Source organism: Rhamphochromis longiceps, linkage group LG4 (genome assembly GCF_057381845.1).
Source record: "Rhamphochromis longiceps isolate RC_006_pf linkage group LG4, R_longiceps_female_GT1.1, whole genome shotgun sequence".
Classification (NCBI taxonomy): Eukaryota; Metazoa; Chordata; class Actinopteri; order Cichliformes; family Cichlidae; genus Rhamphochromis; species Rhamphochromis longiceps.
Genome location: NC_140560.1, coordinates 15,300,404 through 15,321,983, shown reverse-complemented (window position 1 = coordinate 15,321,983; position 21,580 = coordinate 15,300,404). Strand labels below are relative to the sequence as shown.

At 40.2% G+C, this 21,580-nt stretch overlaps 1 protein-coding gene across 1 annotated transcript; it reads right to left on the bottom strand.

Annotated features, from left to right (window-relative positions):
- Positions 1 to 24: 24 nt before the first annotated feature.
- On the bottom strand, positions 25 to 20,458 carry atf7ip2 (activating transcription factor 7 interacting protein 2). Its single transcript, XM_085403488.1, has 14 exons — positions 20,378 to 20,458; positions 10,320 to 10,392; positions 7,461 to 7,583; positions 6,310 to 6,378; positions 6,145 to 6,167; positions 4,864 to 4,904; positions 4,744 to 4,778; positions 4,526 to 4,571; positions 3,847 to 3,920; positions 1,652 to 1,688; positions 1,460 to 1,530; positions 1,172 to 1,303; positions 895 to 1,082; positions 25 to 664 (listed from the first exon to the last, which is right to left on the bottom strand). The coding sequence occupies exons 2-14, from the start codon at positions 10,389 to 10,391 to the stop codon at positions 454 to 456; spliced, it is 1,122 nt and encodes a 373-aa protein (XP_085259614.1). The 5' UTR covers position 10,392; positions 20,378 to 20,458; the 3' UTR covers positions 25 to 453.
- Positions 20,459 to 21,580: the final 1,122 nt, after the last annotated feature.

Sequence of the window (21,580 nt, the reverse complement as noted above, 5' to 3'; positions counted from 1 at the left end):
ACAGTCAAAGAATAAAACCCCACAAAGAGCACAATAAAGTTTTATTAACAACAATAATAATAACAATAATAATAATGCAACATTGTTTTGGAGATGTATATTAGAGGTAAACTGTACTATATTTTGAAGTAATGCACTAATTGAATCATGGTGACCTTAACAGTGATATGCAACACTGTCCTTAACAATCTGAAAGCAGACAAAGAAAGAAGAGCTTGAAACAAAAGTTCACCGTTTTCCATCTGAACCGAAAATACTGATGAAAGGCACAAGTTACAAAGTGCAGCTTCTTTAGCTTTATGTGACCATTAAGGTTTATGGTACTTAAAAACTATGTGAGCAAAACACTGGCCCCAAAACAACATCAGCACAAGGACTGTCCATGCTGTCCAGCACAAACTCAAGAGTGAGCAGCTGGAAATTTAAATAGGCGGCTCCATGCCCTCTTCCCAACTACTCGGGTATGACTGAAGTAGCGACTGCACTATAAGGTCCATACCGGCCAAATACATCTTTACCCACCACAGCCGCACACACCCTGTGACCAGGCTTATACTTTCTGACCAGCACACACATGGGCAAATTCAAGGCCTTCACCTCACCGAGGATATTCCAGTCTGGGAAAGCGCCACTGCCCTTAACCTTTTCCATAGTTAGGAAGATCCTGCAACAGGGACAAAGAACAGAAAAAAACAATATCATCAGTGAGTAACTTAAAGTCAAGATTACTAGTAAAGCCTAAGAACTCACTGACTGCTTCCATCAGGTGGTTACAAAAACTGGCAGCAGCGTCACAGTGAGATCCTCATGAGGACCTTTTGTTTTTCATATTGGTCGTAGGGCTGAGAAACTACACGCTCGACACACAGTGATGAGTTCAACACTGCTTCTTACATGTAACTGTCCATGGGTGGAGCAGATGGGTCTTCCTCCACCACTTTCCAGAGGATAGAGAGGCCGCTGGGGTTTCTGATGAGGGCCAGATTTACTTCAAGTTTCTGAGGGATGCTATACGAGGCCGCTTCCATGTTCAGGACGGAGGGGAAGGGTCTAGAAGGAAGAGGAGGTAACGAGAGTCCGTTCTGAGGAAGGAAGGAAACTTAAGTGAGTGGGTGTGATGTACCTCAAAGAGTGGAATGAACCAAATGTATTTTCAGCATGGGTGTATTACCTGCTCTGAGTCAGTGTGACTGGGACTCCTCGTGGCGACAGAAGAGACACATTCTGTTTTCACCTTTCGATGCTTCGGCTCTTCAAACTCTTCTTCACTGTTTTCTTTTTCTTGCTTAGCTGTGTACTCATGCTGGTTTTACACATGCCAAAATGGAAGATGTCAGTAATGATAAAAAAAAAAAAAATGAAAAGACATTTAAAAGAACTATTTTTTGCTTGCTCAAATAGCCTCCACACATTCATTTGTGGCAAAATAAATAAAAGAGCGCATAGTAAAGCATCCCACCTTAAGCTGAAAAGGCCGTTGAGGAGTCAGAACTGGAGGCAGCCGCTCCTCATTTGAATCAGTCGTGGCAGCTGTCATAATTTAATACAGATTATTTAAAATGTGAAGGAGGAGAAGGGAAGAAACAGGAGGAAGTAGGAAAAGGGGGATTTTTGTTATAAAAATTAAAAATGGTTGACTTTTCTTCATTACCTTCATGCGTCCTCTTTACTCCTCTTCTCGTGGTTTCCTGGGCAGAAAGAAAGCCACTAAATTAGAGGTGAAATTATTACGACAATAATAATAAATAATAATAACTATAATAACGAGTAAGTAAAGCTTATTTATATAGCATGTTACAAAAATCAAAGTGCTTTAAAATATAAAGTATTAATATTGACCTCAAATTAAAATTAAATTTATGTATTGTTATCATCATCATCATCATCATCATCATCATCATCGTTATACACTACCAGTCAAAAGTTTGGACACACCTTCTCATTGTACAGCTTTTATTTTTACTACTTTCTACATTGTAGATACAAACTAAAGACATTAAAATATATATATAGCAAGATATCTGGAATTATGTAGCAAAGAAAAATGGATAAATAATAAGTTTTATATTTTAGATTCCTTTGATTTGTTGTCAGCGCTGCAAACCCTTGGCCTTCTCTCAATGAGCTTCCTGATGCAGTCACCTAAAATGGTTTTCACTTGACAGGTGTGTCAGGGTTCATTTGTGGAATTTCTTGCCTTCTTAATGGGGTTGTGCAGAAGTCAGGTTGGTACACAGCTGACTATTTCACAACTGTTAAAATGTATATTAGGGCAAGAACCAATAGGCTAAGAAACGAGAAATGAGAGTTTGGGATCTGAAGCGGAGTTTGCACCCAGATTACTACGGTAGACGTACTGCTCCGACAATCCATCAAGTGGTGCAGCTTACCAAAGTTATACTAAAACATTTTTTGACCAATTTTTGAGCGCTGTGTACCACATAAAATCGGTTCGAGGTCAATAAGCATAACCAGGAATTCATAAATAGGCACACTGTCGATGTTTGAGAAAATTATAGGATTTTAAGTGTGCCTTATAGTGCTGAAAATACCGTATATATTAAACACCTCTCAAAGGTCAGAAAGATAAAACCCCAACTATCTGACTGAAGAGCTCTCTTTAGAAAAAAAAAAAAAAGACCAACAGATTCAGGATAAGGGAGGAGGCGGGTATCTGCTATCACCAGTTGGGAGGGAAAGAGATATATGCTGACAAAGATGCCAACATGCAGTCTACTTGAATTACATGCTCTGTGTCTCTATCAATGTCTCTCGTCTTGTCATGAAAGATACCGTCTACTTTCACTCTTTGACCCTTTGGATTCTCAAACTGCATCAACTCCTCAACTCAGAGACCAAAAACAAAGATGGACAAATGAACTCAAGACAGAAAACAGACAAAGATTCAGCTGGTAGGTGATTTATTATCTTATGGAACCAGCATTACTTTTGTGTGCTTCTGTAGTTCTCATAACTGGCATATACAATCACTGGCTACTTCATTGGACAACTGAGTAATCAGCCAAACCCATAGCAGCAACTTATTCCATTTAGACATGGTCAAGACAAACTGCTGATGTTCAAACTTGGAAAAAGGGATGCCAATAACCACTTTTTCCAACAAAAGGTATGCAGAAGAGCATCTCTAAATGCACAACAAGGTAAACCTTATAGCAGATGGGTTATAACATCAAAAGACCACAGGGGCTGCCACTCATATCAGCTAAGAACAGGAAAGTGAGCTTAAACCAATACTGGAAAATACAAAAATGGGAAAAATGTTGTTTGCTCTGTATCGTGGCTTCTGCTCCAACATTCAGACAGCAGGTTCAAAATGTGACGTAAACAACGTGAAAACATGAACCCATGGATCCTACCTTCTATCAATAGTTTGGGCTGGTGGTGACGCACTAGTGTGGGACACACTGGGCCACTTAGCACCCAGTGAGCATTGTTTAAATGACACAGCCTCTCTTACTATTCTTTCTTTGTTCATCCCTTTATAACCCCAGTATAACAATCTTCTGATGGCGGCCAAGATTCACCAAGATAACTCACCATGTCACCAACCTCAAACTAGTTTCTTAAACATCAAATCTCAATCCAGTAGAGCACCTTTGGGATGTGGTGGAACTGGAGATAGAAGTGCAACTGACTAATCTGCAGCAACTGTGTGACTCATCATGTCAATATGGACCAAAATCTCGGAGCAATCTTTCCAGCACCTTGTCATGAAGAATGAAGCCAAAGCGAGACCAATCCAGTACTAACAAGGTTTACCTAGTAAAGGGGTCATATGAGTGTACGTGCAGTTATGTAATATTGCTTATTTTTAAAGGCTCCTACCTCATACTCCAATGGGCTGTTAGGAGTTGGAGGACGCTGCTCCTCATTTAAATCTGCCATGGCAGCCATCAAAGCTTATGTGGATTATGTAAAATAACAAGTGACAGAAGGGATGGGAAATAGCAGGAAAAGGGATATAGTTTATTCATATGCTGATTCATATTATTACATTTCAAGGTATTATAACAGCTTATTGTATCTGCAGAGAAAGAACGTTAGCACAAGCAAAATAAGATACGCATTTTAGATTTGAGGTACACAAACATTTACATGTATGAAACCAAAATACTCTTGTTTTACAAAGTAAAGACATTTTATAAATGAGACATGACAATCTAAGAACTTCTTAGTAAAAATCATCTTAAAGGATCTGCATCATCGCCATGATAACAAAGACGCTAGCTGCCCAACTTGTGCCCAACTTATTAATCTATTTAAATATTTCCCTGAGACAGACTTAACTGGTTATTCTATCATTGGTGAAATAGAAGTATATCCCTTTCTTCTTTTGGGGTTCAAAATAAAAGCTTATAACTGGTAGCATTACCAGAATACATACAGAAATGAGTAAATCTCAATTTTCACATGTGCACATATACTACACAGGTCATGCCCATCCATACAAATGCAAAACTATATACCTTAACACATAAAAACTCCTGCATGTGAATAAACTTACCTTTACCGTCAGCACGCATCTTCTTAAGTGTCTGTCTTGTGATTTCCTGGATAGAAAGAACCAATAAGCTTTGAATATGAACCCCAATGCAGATGTTTTACTGTGAAATTTTACCCTGAGACCTTTCAAGAAGCTGCTGACCCCAACAAAATTTTAAATCAATAAGTGATTTTAAACTATTTTTAAAAAACTGACTAAATAAACAATGGCATATTTACCATCATCTGAAAGAGCCCTCCGTTCTTGGTTGCATCTATTGAGAAATAAAATGGCATTGAATAAATATTAATTTCAGCAAGAAATACTCAGTGATATTAATGTGCTTGGTAGGTTCTTACTCTGTGAAACAGCTTCCATGTCTCTTTCTTCTGAATTTGTTCTGCGGATTAAATGAAATTGTAACAAAACTGATAAAATAAATGTCAAAGAAGCTTGGAAAGAAAAGCGTCTGGACTTCTTTAAGTTGCTTGAAGATGTTTCACCTCTCATCCGAGAAGCTTCTTCAGTTCTAAGGTCAAATGGTGGAGAGTCCCAGATATAAACCTAGTGGGAGTATCCCCCCACAGAGGGACAAAAGGACCCCCTGATGATCCTCTAATCGCCTGAGCCAAGGTGTGAAACTGGGCATGGGTCCCAATCAGCCAGAGTTTCGGGTGTGTTCACATTTTGGACAGAGAGGACAGATGGTTCGAAAGAGGAGTGAAAGAAGCCATCTATGTCCACTGTGAGCGACCATCTTTGAACAGAGGCGGGGGTTTACGACACCAACTCTCTGCCATCTATAATCCAGTTTTGAGTTCCCTTCCCAGACGCCTTAACGCCCACTCACATCCTGGGCCATCTGACCTCAGGAATTCGCATGATAAGGTGGGGCCAGGTTTCACAATGAACACACCTGAAACTCTGGCTGATTGGGACCCACGCCCAGTTTCACACCTTGGCTCAGGCGATTAGAGGATCATCAGGGGGTCCTTTTGTCCCTCTGTGGGGGGTTACTCCCACTAGGTTTATATCTGGGACTCTCCACCATTTGACCTTAGAACTGAAGAAGCTTCTCGGATGAGAGGTGAAACGTCTTCAAGCAACTTAAAGAAGTCCAGACGCTTTTCTTTCCAAGCTCCTTTGACTACGATGACCTGGATGACTGAGAACCATCACAGACTGATAAAATAAATCACAACCATAAAGTCACATCAGGGTCTTCATTTTGATGGTATACTTAAACCCCTACACTGGACACTGATGTGTCACTCCAAGCCCTGCCTGGTCCTTTAATGTTACTATAGATGTATGATGTGTTTCTTTGTAATTATTGTTATTTAGCTGTTTCATGCATGAATTATGATAACCTCAGTCAGGATTTTTATTCATCTTTTCATGCCTAAGGATGAATGGGGGTCCTGATTGAGGTTGGCATAGTTCATGCATGACAGGGTTAATAAGTTCACATGACCACCTCATTCATTAAGTCCTGAAAAGAAGGAGGAAAAAGAAAACGAAAGAAAAAAAGAGGAAAAAGAAAAGAAAGAAAAGAGAAGAAAAAAGGAGAACGTAAAAGAAAAAAAAAGAGAAGGGTCTTCATTTTTAAAGATTAATATATTAGAGCTGGTTCTACATACCTGACCAGAGTGGGCGCTGCATTCTGAAAGTTAAAATGGTAAAATTGATCATGTTGCGTTAGGATTTTTAAATTACTGCATGTACACAATGAATAGTGTTTCAATATTAAATTCCATAAAATTAAAAAATGTGATTAATTCTACTGTGCATTTTGTCTTTGTTACCTTTTTTTGCATCTTTGTCACATAGTCAATAGCAGCTTCTGCTCTTTTAGACAATATTTTAACTCGTGCCTGTGGGGGAAAAAAAAGTGTGTTAGGGTTTGTTTGGATTTTTTTTGTTTGTTTTTTCTTTTTTTATTTAAACACTACTTCGTCTTAGGCCCCAGTCACACAGGCCTAGAGACTGGCTGGAAACCACTGATTGCTATGAAATTAGAAAGAAAAAAAAAAGTGGAATCCCCAGTCTCAGTCATGCAGACCAGTTAGTAAAACTGGCATCACATTGTGGGAGGTTACTTGCTGTTGCTAGGTGAAACTAATTGCAAAGAGGTATATGGTTCGGCACCAAAAACCTCCGTGATTGCTTCGATGGCTTAGTTTGGATGCAAGACACTGACTTATTTACAGCGCCAACTACTCGCTAAGCAGTACCGAAACTGTAAGGAGTACTACAGCAACAGGAAATTAAGACAGCTTATCTTCAAAAGTTAGACTTTTTGAAAAGCATTGGTTTCAGAGATATTCAAAAATACAACTTTTACTTTAATGGCAGTGTTCACGCTTCTTCAAGTTTCACTCCTGCTCATTTTTTAAGTTAGCAAGTGTTAGGAGACAGGCCGTCGTCTCACATTCAAACTACAGGCAACCATGGCAATCTGGTAGAGACCAGAGGAGGTTCTGTGGCACAGCACACTCTTTACAACCATTTTTACCAATTAACAGCAAGCAACCTGCCACAAACACTTGCTCAGTGATTGGGGAATAAACAATATTTTCCCCAAGTAACTGGAGTTGCAGACTCTCTAGACCTGCAAAAAAAAAAAAAAAAGGTGCGCACACAAATTTAGCTCGATTCCCTCTAATCAAGAAATAAACTAAGAAACAATATAAGAAAGCAGAGCCTAAGTATAGATGCCCAAAAGTTTTACCGCTTGCTCTAAAATTTAGGAACAAATGCACACAAAAAAAAGAACATGACAGACCTAGAGACTGATTTTAAGATAGCTTGGTGACATTAAAACAGGGAAGCATGGAGAGAGACAAGAAGAAAGACTGGAAAAAAGAAAACCACAATGGGCGGCGATGAATATGTCCACACGTGAGATGGCATTAATTAAAAACTGGACAGATATGTAAACATATGCAGTACTGACCTCAAGTTTTTCAATGGACCTTTCAAAGTTCACTCCATGTTCAAGCTTTTGAATACTCTCTATTAAACCCTGGAGTTTAGTTTCAGTTGCACTGGGAACCTCCTGCTCCATCAGCTTTTGCACCTGTACGCAAAATCACATGTATACTGCTGTGTTCATTTTTCAAGTGAAAAAAATATATATTTTGTAGCTGTCTTGCACACACAGCATATTTATGATCAACAGATTTTCAAGGCTCCTTCAGGAAGGGGCTGTGAAGGTAATCTAAGAGCTATCGCCTGAATGTCTTGGGGTAATTTACAAAAAGTCTTGTTTACATCATTGTTCAGGAGTAGAACATTTTCCCCTTAAGCGTTCCCATAATAGGGTGCCCAAATTTTTAGACATACCATAATTAACAGGAATCCACACAGGATCAATTAAAAATGATTGTTTGTTAATGAACAAAAAATAAAGTGTTTTGACTGTTTGTTTTTTAATGTTTTTTGGGTTTTTTTAAATTGTGTGCACACAACTGTATACAGATGTTTATCTAACAGAAACAAAGGGCAGAACTGCATGCAGTAGACTCAGATGTTAGTGCTATCCAGCAGATAAAATGGCATGTACAACCATGCACAAAAAAGCAACAGTCTGTTAGAGTGATTTTGTTAAAAGTTGTCATTGTTGTGCTTTAAATTTGTAAACCTGGGGTCCGTTCTTCGTACCTCGCTTACTACATCCAAGATCAAATCATCGCGCCAACTTTGAGCTCGCTATTCCGGTTCTCCGACCACACCTGTTGTTGACGATTAGTACAGCTGGATGAAGTAATGTGAGATCACTGGGTGTCGTAAAAGGGGCTACGCATCGATAGTAGAAACATTGATCGGCAACCCTCTGATTGGTCGGCGAAAATGTCGAAGGAGCGCGCTCGGTATTTTTCGGCAGCAGAGCAAGAACTCTTGATTGAGGGATTTCAGGAGTTTCAGAGTTTAATTAAAACGCAAGGGAACACTGCAAAGGCTGCAAAAGCAAGGAGAGAGGGCTGGCAGAAAGTTGCTGACAAATTAAACTCGGAAGTAATTTAATAATAATAATAATAATAATAATAATAATAATAATAATGGATTGGATTTATATAGCGCTTTTCAAGGCACCCAAAGCGCTTTACAATGCCACTATTCATTCACTCTCACATTCACACACTGGTGGAGGCAGCTACGGTTGTAGCCACAGCTGCCCTGCGGCAGACTGACAGAAGCGAGGCTGCCATATCGCGCCATCGGCCCCTCTGGCCAACACCAGTAGGCAGTAGGGTAAATTTATTATATTATATTACATTATATCATATTATATTATATTACATTATATCCTCTTTCACATTAGAGCCACGACAGGACCCACTAGAACATGGGAACAAGTGAAATATAAGAATATTCTACAGAATGGTAATATTTATCACTTATATTGCTTTTCGTCTCTTGAAAAGAGTCCCTGAAATAATCTGTTTGTTTGTTTATAACAGCAACCAAGAAAAGGGCAGAGCAAAAAAAGACAGGTGGTGGTCCTGCACCCCCTCGTCAACAAGTTGGTTAAGTAAATAATACCCTCACGGGAAAATCGATATCTCTCTATGAGCACACTGTCGCGCTGAGCTAAAGGATCCTGTCTATCCCGCAATATACGCTGAATTCTGAAAACTCTCCTTATCAATCTTGCACCTTCCGCAATGGGTGGCTCGCGTATACGGACAGGACATGGCTGCGACAGACTTCCCAAATCCACCTTGGCTTTTATAGCCGTGGTCTCTCATCTTGATTACACGAAGTAATTTACTATTACTACTCTAAAATATGAATTACATCTGTAATAATCAAATACATGAAATAGAAGGATTAATAGTACATTTCCCTTTTTTTTAGGAAATGACCTGTATGTATCTGTATGAAATCAATAAAAGAATCAAATACTGCATTATCTTTAGTTACATTGATAATATTTATTTATGGTAAAACGGTGGTAAAATATCGCTGTTGCTTTCGTATACATGAAGCGGACATACCTGAGTGGCCGCGATCTAATCTTGTTTACATAAAGTAAACCTGCTCCCGAGCAGGTTTACGCTTACGGATCTGTTGCTATGACAGCAAGTCCCGGATGAGCTTCGGAGAACCGAATGATCCAAGATCACGCGAAATCGTCAACAATCAAATCCAGCTAACTTACTTAGCGAGGTACGAAGAACGGACCCCTTGTCTTGAACTGCATGATTAGATATTTTTCTGTTAAGCCTTAAATGTAGGAATTTGGGGCAAGCTTTTTAGCTATAGTTTCCAACTGCAGGCACACTTGCATATAAGGTTCTGGTTTCCTTATCTGGTAAGGAATGTTCACTTCCTGCCCTTTGTGGGCTCACCTATGCTTGTATATGGTGGACCATTAACGGGGTTAAGTCAGATATGGGGTGACGGGAGATGCCCCTTTTATGACTTGAGATGTTGTTAAACGGTTGTAACCAGGAAGTCACGTATACAAACACACATACACACGCACTCACATGCTCGCACATGTATGCACACACACACAGTGCCTTAGCTTTTATGACACACCATATGGGTTTTACAATGGGGTGTTTGTGCTTTCACTGAAAAAAAAAAAAAAAAAAAAAAAGGCTGTAAGGGAAGGCTGGAGTTTGAAGTTGGCTGGGATCAGGTGAGGAGCTTGGAGCTCCAAGATCCTGATCGGACTTCACTTGCAACTAAAAACCGATTGAGCTCTGACTGTCTTGCTTTTGTTCACAGTGATAAGTCTCTGAGCTAGCAAGGCCTGCGAGTGCAGAACTAACACAGTCACACAAACTCAAACGTTGTTTCTTACCTCTGACTGGGAGAAGTCCATCTTCATGTTATCGGCTCCAGCAGAAGCTAGAGTCAGGGGTCGCCGCTTCATTCTTCATCCAGACGCACAAACAGAACATTAGTTAGTGACGTGTGTAACTCTGCATCAAGTAGCAAGAGTGTAACTCATAGGTTGTGCCTTGCAGAGAAAGATTGAAAGGTGCTTGCATTAAAACAGTTTAAAATGTTGCCCATACCTTGCAACATTTAACATATTACATGTATATTACCCATTAGCCTTTTCCAATCATGATTATCATGCAATGAAAACAAGACATTAAGTTCAAGAATGAAAAGTATCTGAATATTGCCCTCTGCTCCTAAAATCCCTTTACTGCCTGAAGAAAAGGTTCATAGCGGAGGTGTCAAACATACAGCCTGTGGGCCAAAAGCAGCCCACCAAATCACTGGATAGCTTTGGAAAATGTTTACATTTCAAAGAAGGAGGGGTGTATAACTGTATTTTGATCAATTTTAAAGGTTTTCTTACTCCCTTGTTAGTATTAGCCTCTTATTTCTTTATTTTTTACAGTGTGAGCTTAAAGAGCCCTGATGCAGGTTTCTTCTGTTCATTAGTGCTGCAATGATTCGTTGACATAATCAATGATGTTGACTATAAAACGTTTTTTGACATATAATTTTATTGTCAGCACGTCTTAATACTAATACATAAAAGTGTTTTTGTAAGTGCAGTATACTACAGGAAACTATTGGGACAGTATCATCGACATCGTCTGCAAAGACTACACTTAATGCTAACGAAAAAGAACGCTGCACAAACGGCGAAATGGCAGAAAATGGAAACTAAGAATTGTTAAAAATCTGAAAGCATTTCACAGAAAACAAAAACAAAGAAAAAACAAAGTTAAATGCAGACTGCTTTCCATCTTTGACAGCAACACTGCAGTGCACGAGCATTTGATATGCCGGCACCCTGGAGCTGTGACATCAACTCTGATTGGGTCAGTTTTCAGGGGTTACGGTTTTTTATCTAATGAGTGAAATGAGACAGTAAAACATTAAACAGGAGTAGCTACACTGTCTCCTAGGTCGTTTTCTCACATTAATATTATCGTCTATTGTGAATAGTACACCTCTTCCACCTAATGTTAGGTTGTTAATCTGTGAGTTGGGCCATATCAGTAATTAATCATAAATGTAATCAGTTAAACAGTGTAATTGGCATTGAACACTACACTATCTGAGAAACTATCATAGACAACCAAATTTGTAAGTAGTAGCAGCTCTAGTATTGAGCACAAGCGTATAGATGAGTTTGTCCTGTACAGAGGCTCTTGCACCTGTCAAATGGCTGAAGACTAGGGATGGGTACCGGTATCGGTTCTGACATAAACGGTAGTAACCAGATCGAAAAGCAGTGCACATTTCGGTGCTTTATTTCGGTGCTTTTTTTTCCCTGAGATGTCACACACTTTGAATTCTAGCCAATCATTTTACCTTTGCAAGTGTAGCAGGCGGGCCCAGGTACGTACGTTCTTTTAGAGCAGAGCTACAGATTAAAAATGCCCAAAGCGAAGCGGTCAAAAGTCTGGCTGCACTTCACAACAAAAGATGCAAACTCAGCAGCCTCCAACAAGTGATTTAAGGTGATACTGTGATACTGTGCAAAGGAGGTAACACCTCGAATCTGATGAAACACCTGGCGACGCATAGCGGGAGGTTTTTTTAAGCCGAGAAATGCAGCGTATTTTGCTGCAAGAGCTCATACCGAGCACATCTACTGCGGGTGTGGTGCCTGTTATCGGTCCCAGAGTTAGCAACATGAACCCAAAGAGGAGAGTCCTGGCCCCTAGCCCTGCCAGTGTAGCAGAAATGATGACGGATGATGATGGCAGCAACAGCCGTTCTTCTCTGAGTGAGTGGCTTAATGTTGTTCGTGTGTAATTTACGTTGAGTAGGCTAACCACGTTATTAAATTAATGCATGTAAGGTGAACTAGCAAACACCGTCGCAGTTACATGCGGCTGTCTTCTTGTTTGATGGCAGATACTCCCTTCACCCTGGCCAAAAAGGCCAAAATGACCAAAGAAAAAGAGGGAAACAGTTAAACATGAGGTTTTTGGATAAAGTTTGTGGGGGTTTTTTTTCCATTGTTTAAGCACTGCTTCCAGCCAAGAGTGATACCATATATGCCCCATAGCTGCAGAAAAGGCTAACATTGTTATCTTTTTACAAAAAACAGCTGAACATGAGAGGTTTTTGGACAAAGTGTGTGTTCTCCATTCTTTAAGCACCGGTTCGAGCACCGTTTAAGCACCGGCACCGTTTCAAAAGTACCGGTTTGGTACTGGTATCGGATAAAACCTAAACCATACCCATCCCTACTGAAGACATGACAGAGAGCATCATCTCAAAGATTAGAGCAAGCGTCACTCCAGAGCACTTTTTTTTAAATTAAATACTAGTAGCACTTTAATATGTATTACCTGACATTTGATATTGAGTAATCCTTTAATATTTTTTGGGAACGCAGGCATCTGTTTAAAGAAAATGGATTTAATTTTAACAAGTCAGGGGTGAAACTGTTCACCTCCAACTTGTTTTATTCCATACGTCATTCATCTGTGCTTGGTGCCAAGGATGAGATAAACGAGGAGTTATCTCATAAAGAGGAACAAACAGTACTCCAAGAACAGACAAAGCCCAGCAGAAACCTTGAGGAGCAGCTCCATCTGCCCCCACCCGGGAAGAGCCTCAGAAAGGAGAGACATCTGAGGCAAGAAGAGGGGTCCCTATTTGCCTCCAACTCTCTCAACAACACCAACGACCAGGACCAGGACCAGGGACCACGATCTTCCCCAGTCCTCCAAACCCCTGACAGGCCATCACCCCCATCACCCTCCTCCCCCTCCCTTTCTCCCTCCTCCCCACACCTGAAATTCACTGAGGAGATGATGGAGCAGGTCAATGCTGGGCTCAGATCTACCCCCCGGCCCAATCCCTTTTTGTCCCCCATAAACCCCCCACCAGAGCAGCCAAAGGTTCGCCACCGAGCCCCACCCTCAACAGATCGATCGAAGTCACATTGCCCAGCCTCGCCCCCCTTAGTTCCTCCTTACCACCTTCATGCTTTGTCTCCGCAGTCTGATGTGTGATGTGTGGAGGGTCCGAGCTGCGAGGATTATGGCAGTGGTGACTTTTTCCAGGAGAAGCTGGGACCCTGTTTACTAGAAGGTTTTAAAATCTCTGTACTTCCAGGTGACAGAAGGAGACATGTGGCCTGGTCAAAACACAGAGAGCTGCACTCTAAAAGATCTTTAAACATAGTAAACATACCTTGTGTGCCACAGACTACTCCCAAACACGAGGGGACAAGTAATGCCTCTAAAACACTTAAGTTGGCTTTATTAAACGTTAGATCTTTAGCTGGGAAAACATTTTTAATTAATGATTTAATCACTGAGCACAGCCTTGATTTTATGTTTTTAACTGAAACTTGGTTGGACCAAAGTAACAGTGGAGCTGTTCTCATCGAGACGACCCCTCCTAACTACAGTTTTATCAGTGAGGCCAGGGTGAGCAGGAGAGGAGGAGGGGTTGCTGTCTTATTTAATGAATCATTTCAATGTAAGCAGCTATCTCCTGGAAGTTTTCAGTCTTTTGAATATGTGGCTTTACAGCTGAAGGCCCCATCCAAAATTGTGTTTCTTAATGTTTACAGGCCTCCCAAATACTGCACAGACTTTTTTAATGACCTCAGTGAACTGCTGGCTGTGATCTGTGTTGATTTTGACTGTGTAATTATTGTTGGGGATTTTAACATCCATGTGAACAACCCTCAGGACAAAGGGACTAAAGACCAGAGTAACACTCTGGGCAACTTTGGGCTGACTCAGCATGTAACAGAGGCCACACATGATAGAGGACACTCTTGACCTACTGATCTCCAAGAGCCTGAGCATTTCAAACATTACTGTGTCTGATGTGGGCCTGTCTGATCATTACTGTGTTTTCTTTGAAAGTAAAATCTCAGCCCACACAAATATATCAACAGCAGTGATCACAAAACGGTGTATAACTGAAGACAGTAGTGAGATCTTTAACCAGGTCTTCCCATTAACACCTGGGCCCTATTTCAGGAAGCCGGTTTAGAAAACTCAGAGTGGAAAAACGATACTCAGGTTTGAGTAACCCCGAACTGTCCAACTCGGAATATTCGGTTTCAGAAAGGCTGATAACAATTAGTTCAATCAACGCGGAGTTGCTTTAACCCCAAATTAAGCGCGCGCACGAGGATACATAAAGCCCTGATTAGTGGAGCACAGATTAAGCGAGTCACCATGGAGATGGAGGGAAAGAAGGCGCGGTCAATGCATTTTACAGCGCTTGAGGCCGAAATTCTGATGGCAGCATATGCTGATAACATGCAAATTTTGCAGAAAAAAAGTAACACAGCCTCAGCTGCAAAAGAAAGGGAGCATGCATGGCAAAACATAGCCGACAGAGTCAATGCGTGAGTGTTAATTTAAACATTGATCTAGGGATTTCCACCCATTTAACACGTTATTTTATTATTTTTTATTTCATACATTTGATTTTGTGATGTGATGTGAGCGCAGGTGCAACCCAACAGGCCCCAAACGTTCCTGGCAGCAAGTAAAAATGAAATATAAAAATATAGTCCAAACAGGTAAGGTGTAATTGTATTATGAGCCATAGTGCTTGGTCTGTTTGTCCGATGTAAATCAATTGCAGTTAGAGGCTACATTAATTACCTCTCTGTAAGCACTTATTGAAATTATCTGAGCACATTACAAGTACATATTTGCTTACTCTGTATGCTCAAATGTGACCCGTTATGGCCACTAGAAAAAAAGCGGAGGCCCGAAAAACAGGTGGGGGTCCTCCACCACCACCACTCACAGAGCCTGGCCACTTGGCTTCCACATTTGTGATAATGTTGGCAGCATCATATATGATCTTCACAGTGCAGAGAACACAAATTAGCATCCATTACTATAATGAAATAATTTGTTAGTTTGAAATGCTACAGGGAACTATGTACCTGTACATTAATGCTGTGGAAAGACTTCCTGTTCACATAGTCTCCTTCATTTACTGAAGGAGCAATGATTGGAATGTGAGTGCCATCTATACAGCCAATCACGCCTGGGAACCGTGAAAATAAATGTAAAATTTAAGTAGTAGTTCAAGTATCACCACATCATGAATTAAGTTTTGTTCATCCTGCTACCTGCAATTTTGTGGAATCCCTCTTTGATGAATCTTGTGGGTCTATGACCGGGGAACACCACAAACGAGTACAGGAGACGTTTCAGTGCAACTGTAACATTCCTGACTGCCCGACAGACGGTAGCCTTGGAAACGTGCTCAGCGTCACCAATATTATACAGAAAGCTCCCGTTTGCAAAAAACCGAAGTGCGATACAAATAATATGTACAGAACTGAGAGGATGTCCACGATGTGTCACATGAGCAATATTAGGCCTGAGGATGTTATTCAAATAAATTGTAGATTGTGCTGAAAAACAGTAACGTTCACACAGGAAATCATCAGGAAATGATAAAATGTCCAAACGCACTCTAATCACTCTCTCCCGGCGGAGAGCTCTGCGGAGAATTTGGGCTTCAACATCTACTGGCTCTTCAAGGAAGGGACACGCCATGTCTGACACTTCCTACAGTCAGGTTTCCGACAAAGAGGCGGAGAACGTCAGGGTTAGTTGAAGTAAACCTGCTAGGGGGCAGGTTAGCTTCACGGAGTGTGTCGTCATAGTAACTCACTCAGAATTAATCTAAACTCGCTTTGTGAAACCGAAAACCCAGAGTTTTCGTTAACTAAGGGTATACTTACTCAGAGTTTGCACTAAACCGGCTTCCTGAAATAGGGCCCTGACCTGTCCAGAGGTTCAGTCAATGAGCTCGTCAATAGCTTCAATTTAAAAATGTTAAATGTAATGGATACAATTGCTCCCATTAAGGTGAAGGTTATCTCTGGAAGGAAAAAGTCTCCATGGAGAAACTCCACACTAGTGAAAAATGAAAAAAGAGAGTGTAGGAAAGCTGAGCGCAGAGGGAGAAAAACAAACCTCCAGGTTCACTATGACATCTATAAAGAGAAACTTCACAATTATAATTTACAACTGAGGAGTGCAAGAAGGTCCTACTTCTCTGACATCATCACTAAAAACAGCCATAATGCTCGGGTCTTATTTTCTACAGTTGACAGGCTAACAAACCCTCCTGTGCCAGTGGCAGCTGAACTTCATTCAACCATGGCCTGCAATGACTTTGCCAAATTCTTCACAGACAAAATCCAAAAGATTAGACAAGCAATTGGTACATCAACAGCAGATCCAGACTATGTACTGTGTCCACCGAAAAACTGTTTAAACACCATGAAACAGTTTGACCCTATTAACAGCAAAGACCTGGAGGACATCTTAGGTCAACTGAACTCCTCCTCCTGCTGTTTAGATGTCCTGCCAACAAGTTTTTTCAAAAAGGTCTCAAAGACTTTAGAGTCAGACCTATTACAGATTGTCAACTTTTCTTTAATATCAGGTGTGTTTCCGGAACCACTAAAAACTGCTGTAATCAAACCTATACTGAAAAAGGACAATCTTGACAAGACACAAATGAACAACTACAGGCCGATCTCAAATCTCCCATTTTTAAGTAAGATCATTGAAAAAGCAGTTTCTCAACAGCTCAGTTACTTCTTAAAACAGAATAACTGCTATGATGCCTTCCAGTCAGGTTTTAGACAGAACCACAGCACTGAAACTGCTCTGACCAAAGTGTTTAATGACATATGTCTGAATACAGACAGTGGAAAAATGTCAGTCCTAGTTTTACTGGATCTCAGTGCAGCATTTGATACAGTTGACCACAACATATTACTCAAACGACTGGAGAACTGGGCAGGTCTTTCAGGAACTGTACTGAACTGGTTCAAAACATACTTAGAAAACAGGAAATACTTTGTATCAATAGGTAACTTCACATCTGAGCAGACAAGTATCACATGTGGAGTTCCCCAAGGTTCAATCTTGGGACCCCTTCTGTTTAACATTTACATGCTCCCACTTGCACAGATTATAAAGAACAACAAAATAAACTACCACAGCTATGCAGATGACACACAAATATATATCACAATGTCACCAGGAGACCGAGGCCCTGTACAGGCTCTTGGTAAATGCATTGAGGAAATTAATGACTGGTTGTGCCACAATTTTCTCCAGCTAAACAAAAACAAAACTGAGGTAATAGTCTTTGGCGCCAAAGAAAAACGATTACAGGTCACCAGAGAACTTCAATCTATACACCTAAAAACCACAAACCAGGCGAGAAATTTGGGTGTAGTGATGGATGCAGACCTAAACTTAGAAAAACACATTAAGACAATAACAAAGTCAGCTTACTATCACCTCAAAAATATATCAAGAATAAAAGATCTGATGTCTCAACAGGACCTGGAAAAACTAGTCCATGCATTCATCTTTAGTAGGCTTGATTACTGTAACAGCATCTTTACAGGTCTACCTAAAAAAAAAATCAGTCAAACAACTACAGCTCATTCAGAACTCTGCTGCTCGAGTCCTCACTAAGACCAAAAAAGTGGACCACATCAGTCCAGGTCTGAGGTCTTTACACTGGCTGCCTGTCCGTCAGAGGATAGACTTTAAAGTCCTGATGCTGGTCTATAAAGCTCTGAATGGTTTAGGACCAAAATACATCAGTGACCTCCTGACCCAGTATGAACCTTCCAGATCCCTCAGGTCATCTGGATCTGGTCTTTTATCAGTTCCCAGAGTCAGAACCAGACACGGAGAAGCGGCATTCAGCTTTTATGCTCCTTATATCTGGAACAAACTCCCAGAAAGCCTCAGATCAGCTGAAACACTCAGTTTATTTAAATCCAGGTTGAAGACTCACCTGTTCTCAGCTGCATTTGAATAAAGCACCAAATCCACACTTTTAAGCTTAAATTTCAAAACTAACATTTTAACTACTGATTTTATCTATTGTTCTGATTTTATCTGTTTTGATTTTATATACTGTTTTGTTTGTTTGTTTGTTAATTAGTTAGTTTGTTTGTTTTAATCAATTTTAAATCATGCTTTTTATTTGTTTTTGTTTCTAATGTCTGTGTAAAGCACTTTGAATCACCCTGTTGTTGAATTGTGCTATACAAATAAACTCGCCTTGCCTTGCCTATAGATTCATTTGATTATTTTTCAATTCATATGTTTCCTAGATCATTATTTTAATTTGCTCTGGGATGAGACGGAGTGATAATCACAAGAGGGCAGACTTGAGCACGTGAGGTATGAGGCTAGAACACATTAGATAAGAGTTACTGAAATAATCGTTGACTAATCAAAGAGAAATTGGCAGATTAGTTGACTACCAAAGTAATATTTAGTTGTAGCCCTACTATTTATTACACCAACATTTGTTTAATGTGACAGACCTACACTCCTGTAAATTAAAAGGTCTCCGGGGTTAAATATGCAGCTTCTCTACACTCACAGAAAGGGGAATTATGAGGAGGTGTGCATTTTGCCAGGTTCACTACTAGCAAGCTTGGGCTAAATGTTTGACATCTATTAACGATTAACAGGAAGGCAGTCCACCAATCAAAGCGCATTCAGGGATCTGAATCTTTTTGCATCAATACACTGGTGGCAAAACAAGCGGCAGGACAAGCAGTAGCTACACAAACAAGCCACAATTATTCCCAAAGCCATACTACTGCTGCTGAAGTTAACTCACTCATCAAGAAGCCACAGGAGCGCTTTTCAAATGCCAATCCAGCGTTCACTCAAGCACACTTCCTTGTCGTGCCTGTCGCCTATCGACTTGTGCAAAAAAAAAAAAAAAGCTTGCATTTCTTTAGTCTGGTGGAAGTTTGATCCTGTGGTGCTGACATGTTTTACTAAACCTACAGTGTCAAGAACGATTAGACAGCTATAATCAGTGTTGCCAACTTAGCGACTTTGTCGCTATATTTAGCGACTTTTTTTTTCTAAAAAGCGACTAGCGACAAATCTGGCGACTTTTTCTGGTGTGAAGGGAGACTTATTTATGACGACTTTTTGACGAGAAAGCGGGTATCGCCTTTACTCTCAACAAGCAGCGGTGCTGCCGTGGGCACCTCACCCGTGCCAAAGCGTTCACGGGCGGAGGATAGTCCTCCCCCAGCTGCTATCAGGGCAGGAGACGTTCACACCTGTGCGTCCAAACTGCAAATGAATCGCGCATGAGCGAAGCCGCTGCTCCCGCACTGATTGTAACGCAGTCAGTTCTTCCTTTACTGATATGCTGTTTTGTGGATCACAAGGTTTAAAACTACTTATAAACACACACACAAATTAATTCCACCAGAGTGCCAATCTCGGGTCACTTTTGCCAGTCCAGGCCCGGATAAAGGAGCAGGGTTGGAATTGAATCTAGCGACTTTTAGGACAATAAAAGACAATAGCGATTTTCCTTACTGAGGAGTTGGCAACACTGGCTATAATGTGCCAGTAACAACCGCCAATGCAGCTTTTGGGGGGGGGGGGGGGGTTCACTCCTATTATGCTGCAAAATGTATTTAGAGTATTGGTTCTAGTTTCCCCAGTAAACCCGCTGAGTATGCAGTAATACAGCGCTGAGCTCGGTTAGAGCTGCCTGTGCTTGTCTCATGATACAGGAAGCTGCTCGTGTCTGTGAGGGCTCCGTTATTACTACTACTAATAATAATTACGAGCCATAATGTCATTTTCTTTGCACACAATGCTAACTTTTTTCACTCTTACGTAATGTTGGATAATTTAATGATGCTTTAAAAAGCAAACAAAAAAACACAGAACAATGAAACTGTTAAAAATGGATTAAACCCCTCGCTAACGTTTAGCTATTTGAAACCACTGGAAACCAGTCTACTGGTTAACCATTAAAAAGCAACAGACTCGCTGTTTATAGACAGAAAGGGCCGCTATCATATCATGCCGTAGTTTCAAAACAGAGAGTTAAAAAATAAATGAGCGTTTATAGCTGCAGTACCTGAAATTGTGCTTGATTTCTTCTTAGCGTTCTTCGTCTTCTTCGTGTTCCTCTTATTGGTGGTTTGGAAAAACCGATTAGCGCCACCCACAGGATTAAACAGTACTGCAAATCAAGTGTAAACAAGCAATGAGTCTAGAAAATTATTCTTATCAACGTGTATGGATACAATAACAGGTCTCTAAATAGAAACATGATGTTAAACTTTAGTAAATTAATTGCAAATTGCAGTAATACATATGGTTCTACCCAGGTAATAACTGGAGGCGATTTTAACCTGGCACTTAACTCATGGCTTGACAGGCAACCACAGAGAGGGAAAGAACCAGAACACGATAGCATTATTTGTGATTTTTGTACAACAACTAATATGATGGATTATTGGAGGATGACAAACCCAAATACGAAGAAATACACTTGATTTAGTCCAACAAATAAGAACGTATGTTCAAGACTAGATTATTGGCTTGTCTCCCAAACAGTATCATCATATGTTACTAAATGTGAAACCCAAACAACTCCACTTACTGATCATTGTCTGATAAGTCTCTCATCATCTCTACGTAAATAACAAAGATCTGCGAACTTATGGAAATTTAACAATAGTTTATTACAAAACAAAGATTTCTGTACACAAGTTAAAAAAAATTCAATTAGAAATTAACAATTTGATGATGACTAATGTCAGTAAATGGGAATGGTTTAAATATAGTGTCAAACAACTAGCTATAGAAACGGGAAAGAAAGTGTCTGCCACACGCATATGTGAACAGAAAAATCTAATCGAACAAATACATTTATTATGTGGTAAGCCTTGTATGACTGCAGAAGAGTCAGAATGCTTACAATCTTTACAAAGTCAACTAGATGAGGTGTACTTGATTAAGGCTAAAGGAGCACATGTAAGGTCTAAAGCCAAGTGGATTGAACATGGGGAAAAAAAATCATCTTATTTCTATAGTCTTGAGAAGCGCAGAGAAACAAAGAAAAAAATAACTAAATTGAGTGAGGATGGCACTATGATAGAGGAACCAAACTAAATTAGTGAGGAAATTAACATATTCTATAGTAATCTGTATAAACCAAGAACCGAAAAAGAGAATGCAGACATCTTTTTTTGATATGATTAAAGACCAGGTAAAAAAAATTGGAAGAGGAAGATAAAATATGGTTAGAAGAAGATTTGAATATATCTGAATTAGA

Bases quoted from the DNA above. Each gene is read 5' to 3' on its own strand.
- atf7ip2 (XM_085403488.1), bottom strand. From the start codon at position 10,391: ATGAAGCGGCGACCCCTGACTCTAGCTTCTGCTGGAGCCGATAACATG. The intron at 1,304-1,459 runs GTGGGATGCTTT...GTGTAAAACCAG, and splicing joins AACGGCCTTTTCAGCTTAAG to CATGAGTACACAGCTAAGCA. The intron at 665-894 runs GTAAGAAGCAGT...TCCCTGTTGCAG, and splicing joins CCACCCATGGACAGTTACAT to GATCTTCCTAACTATGGAAA.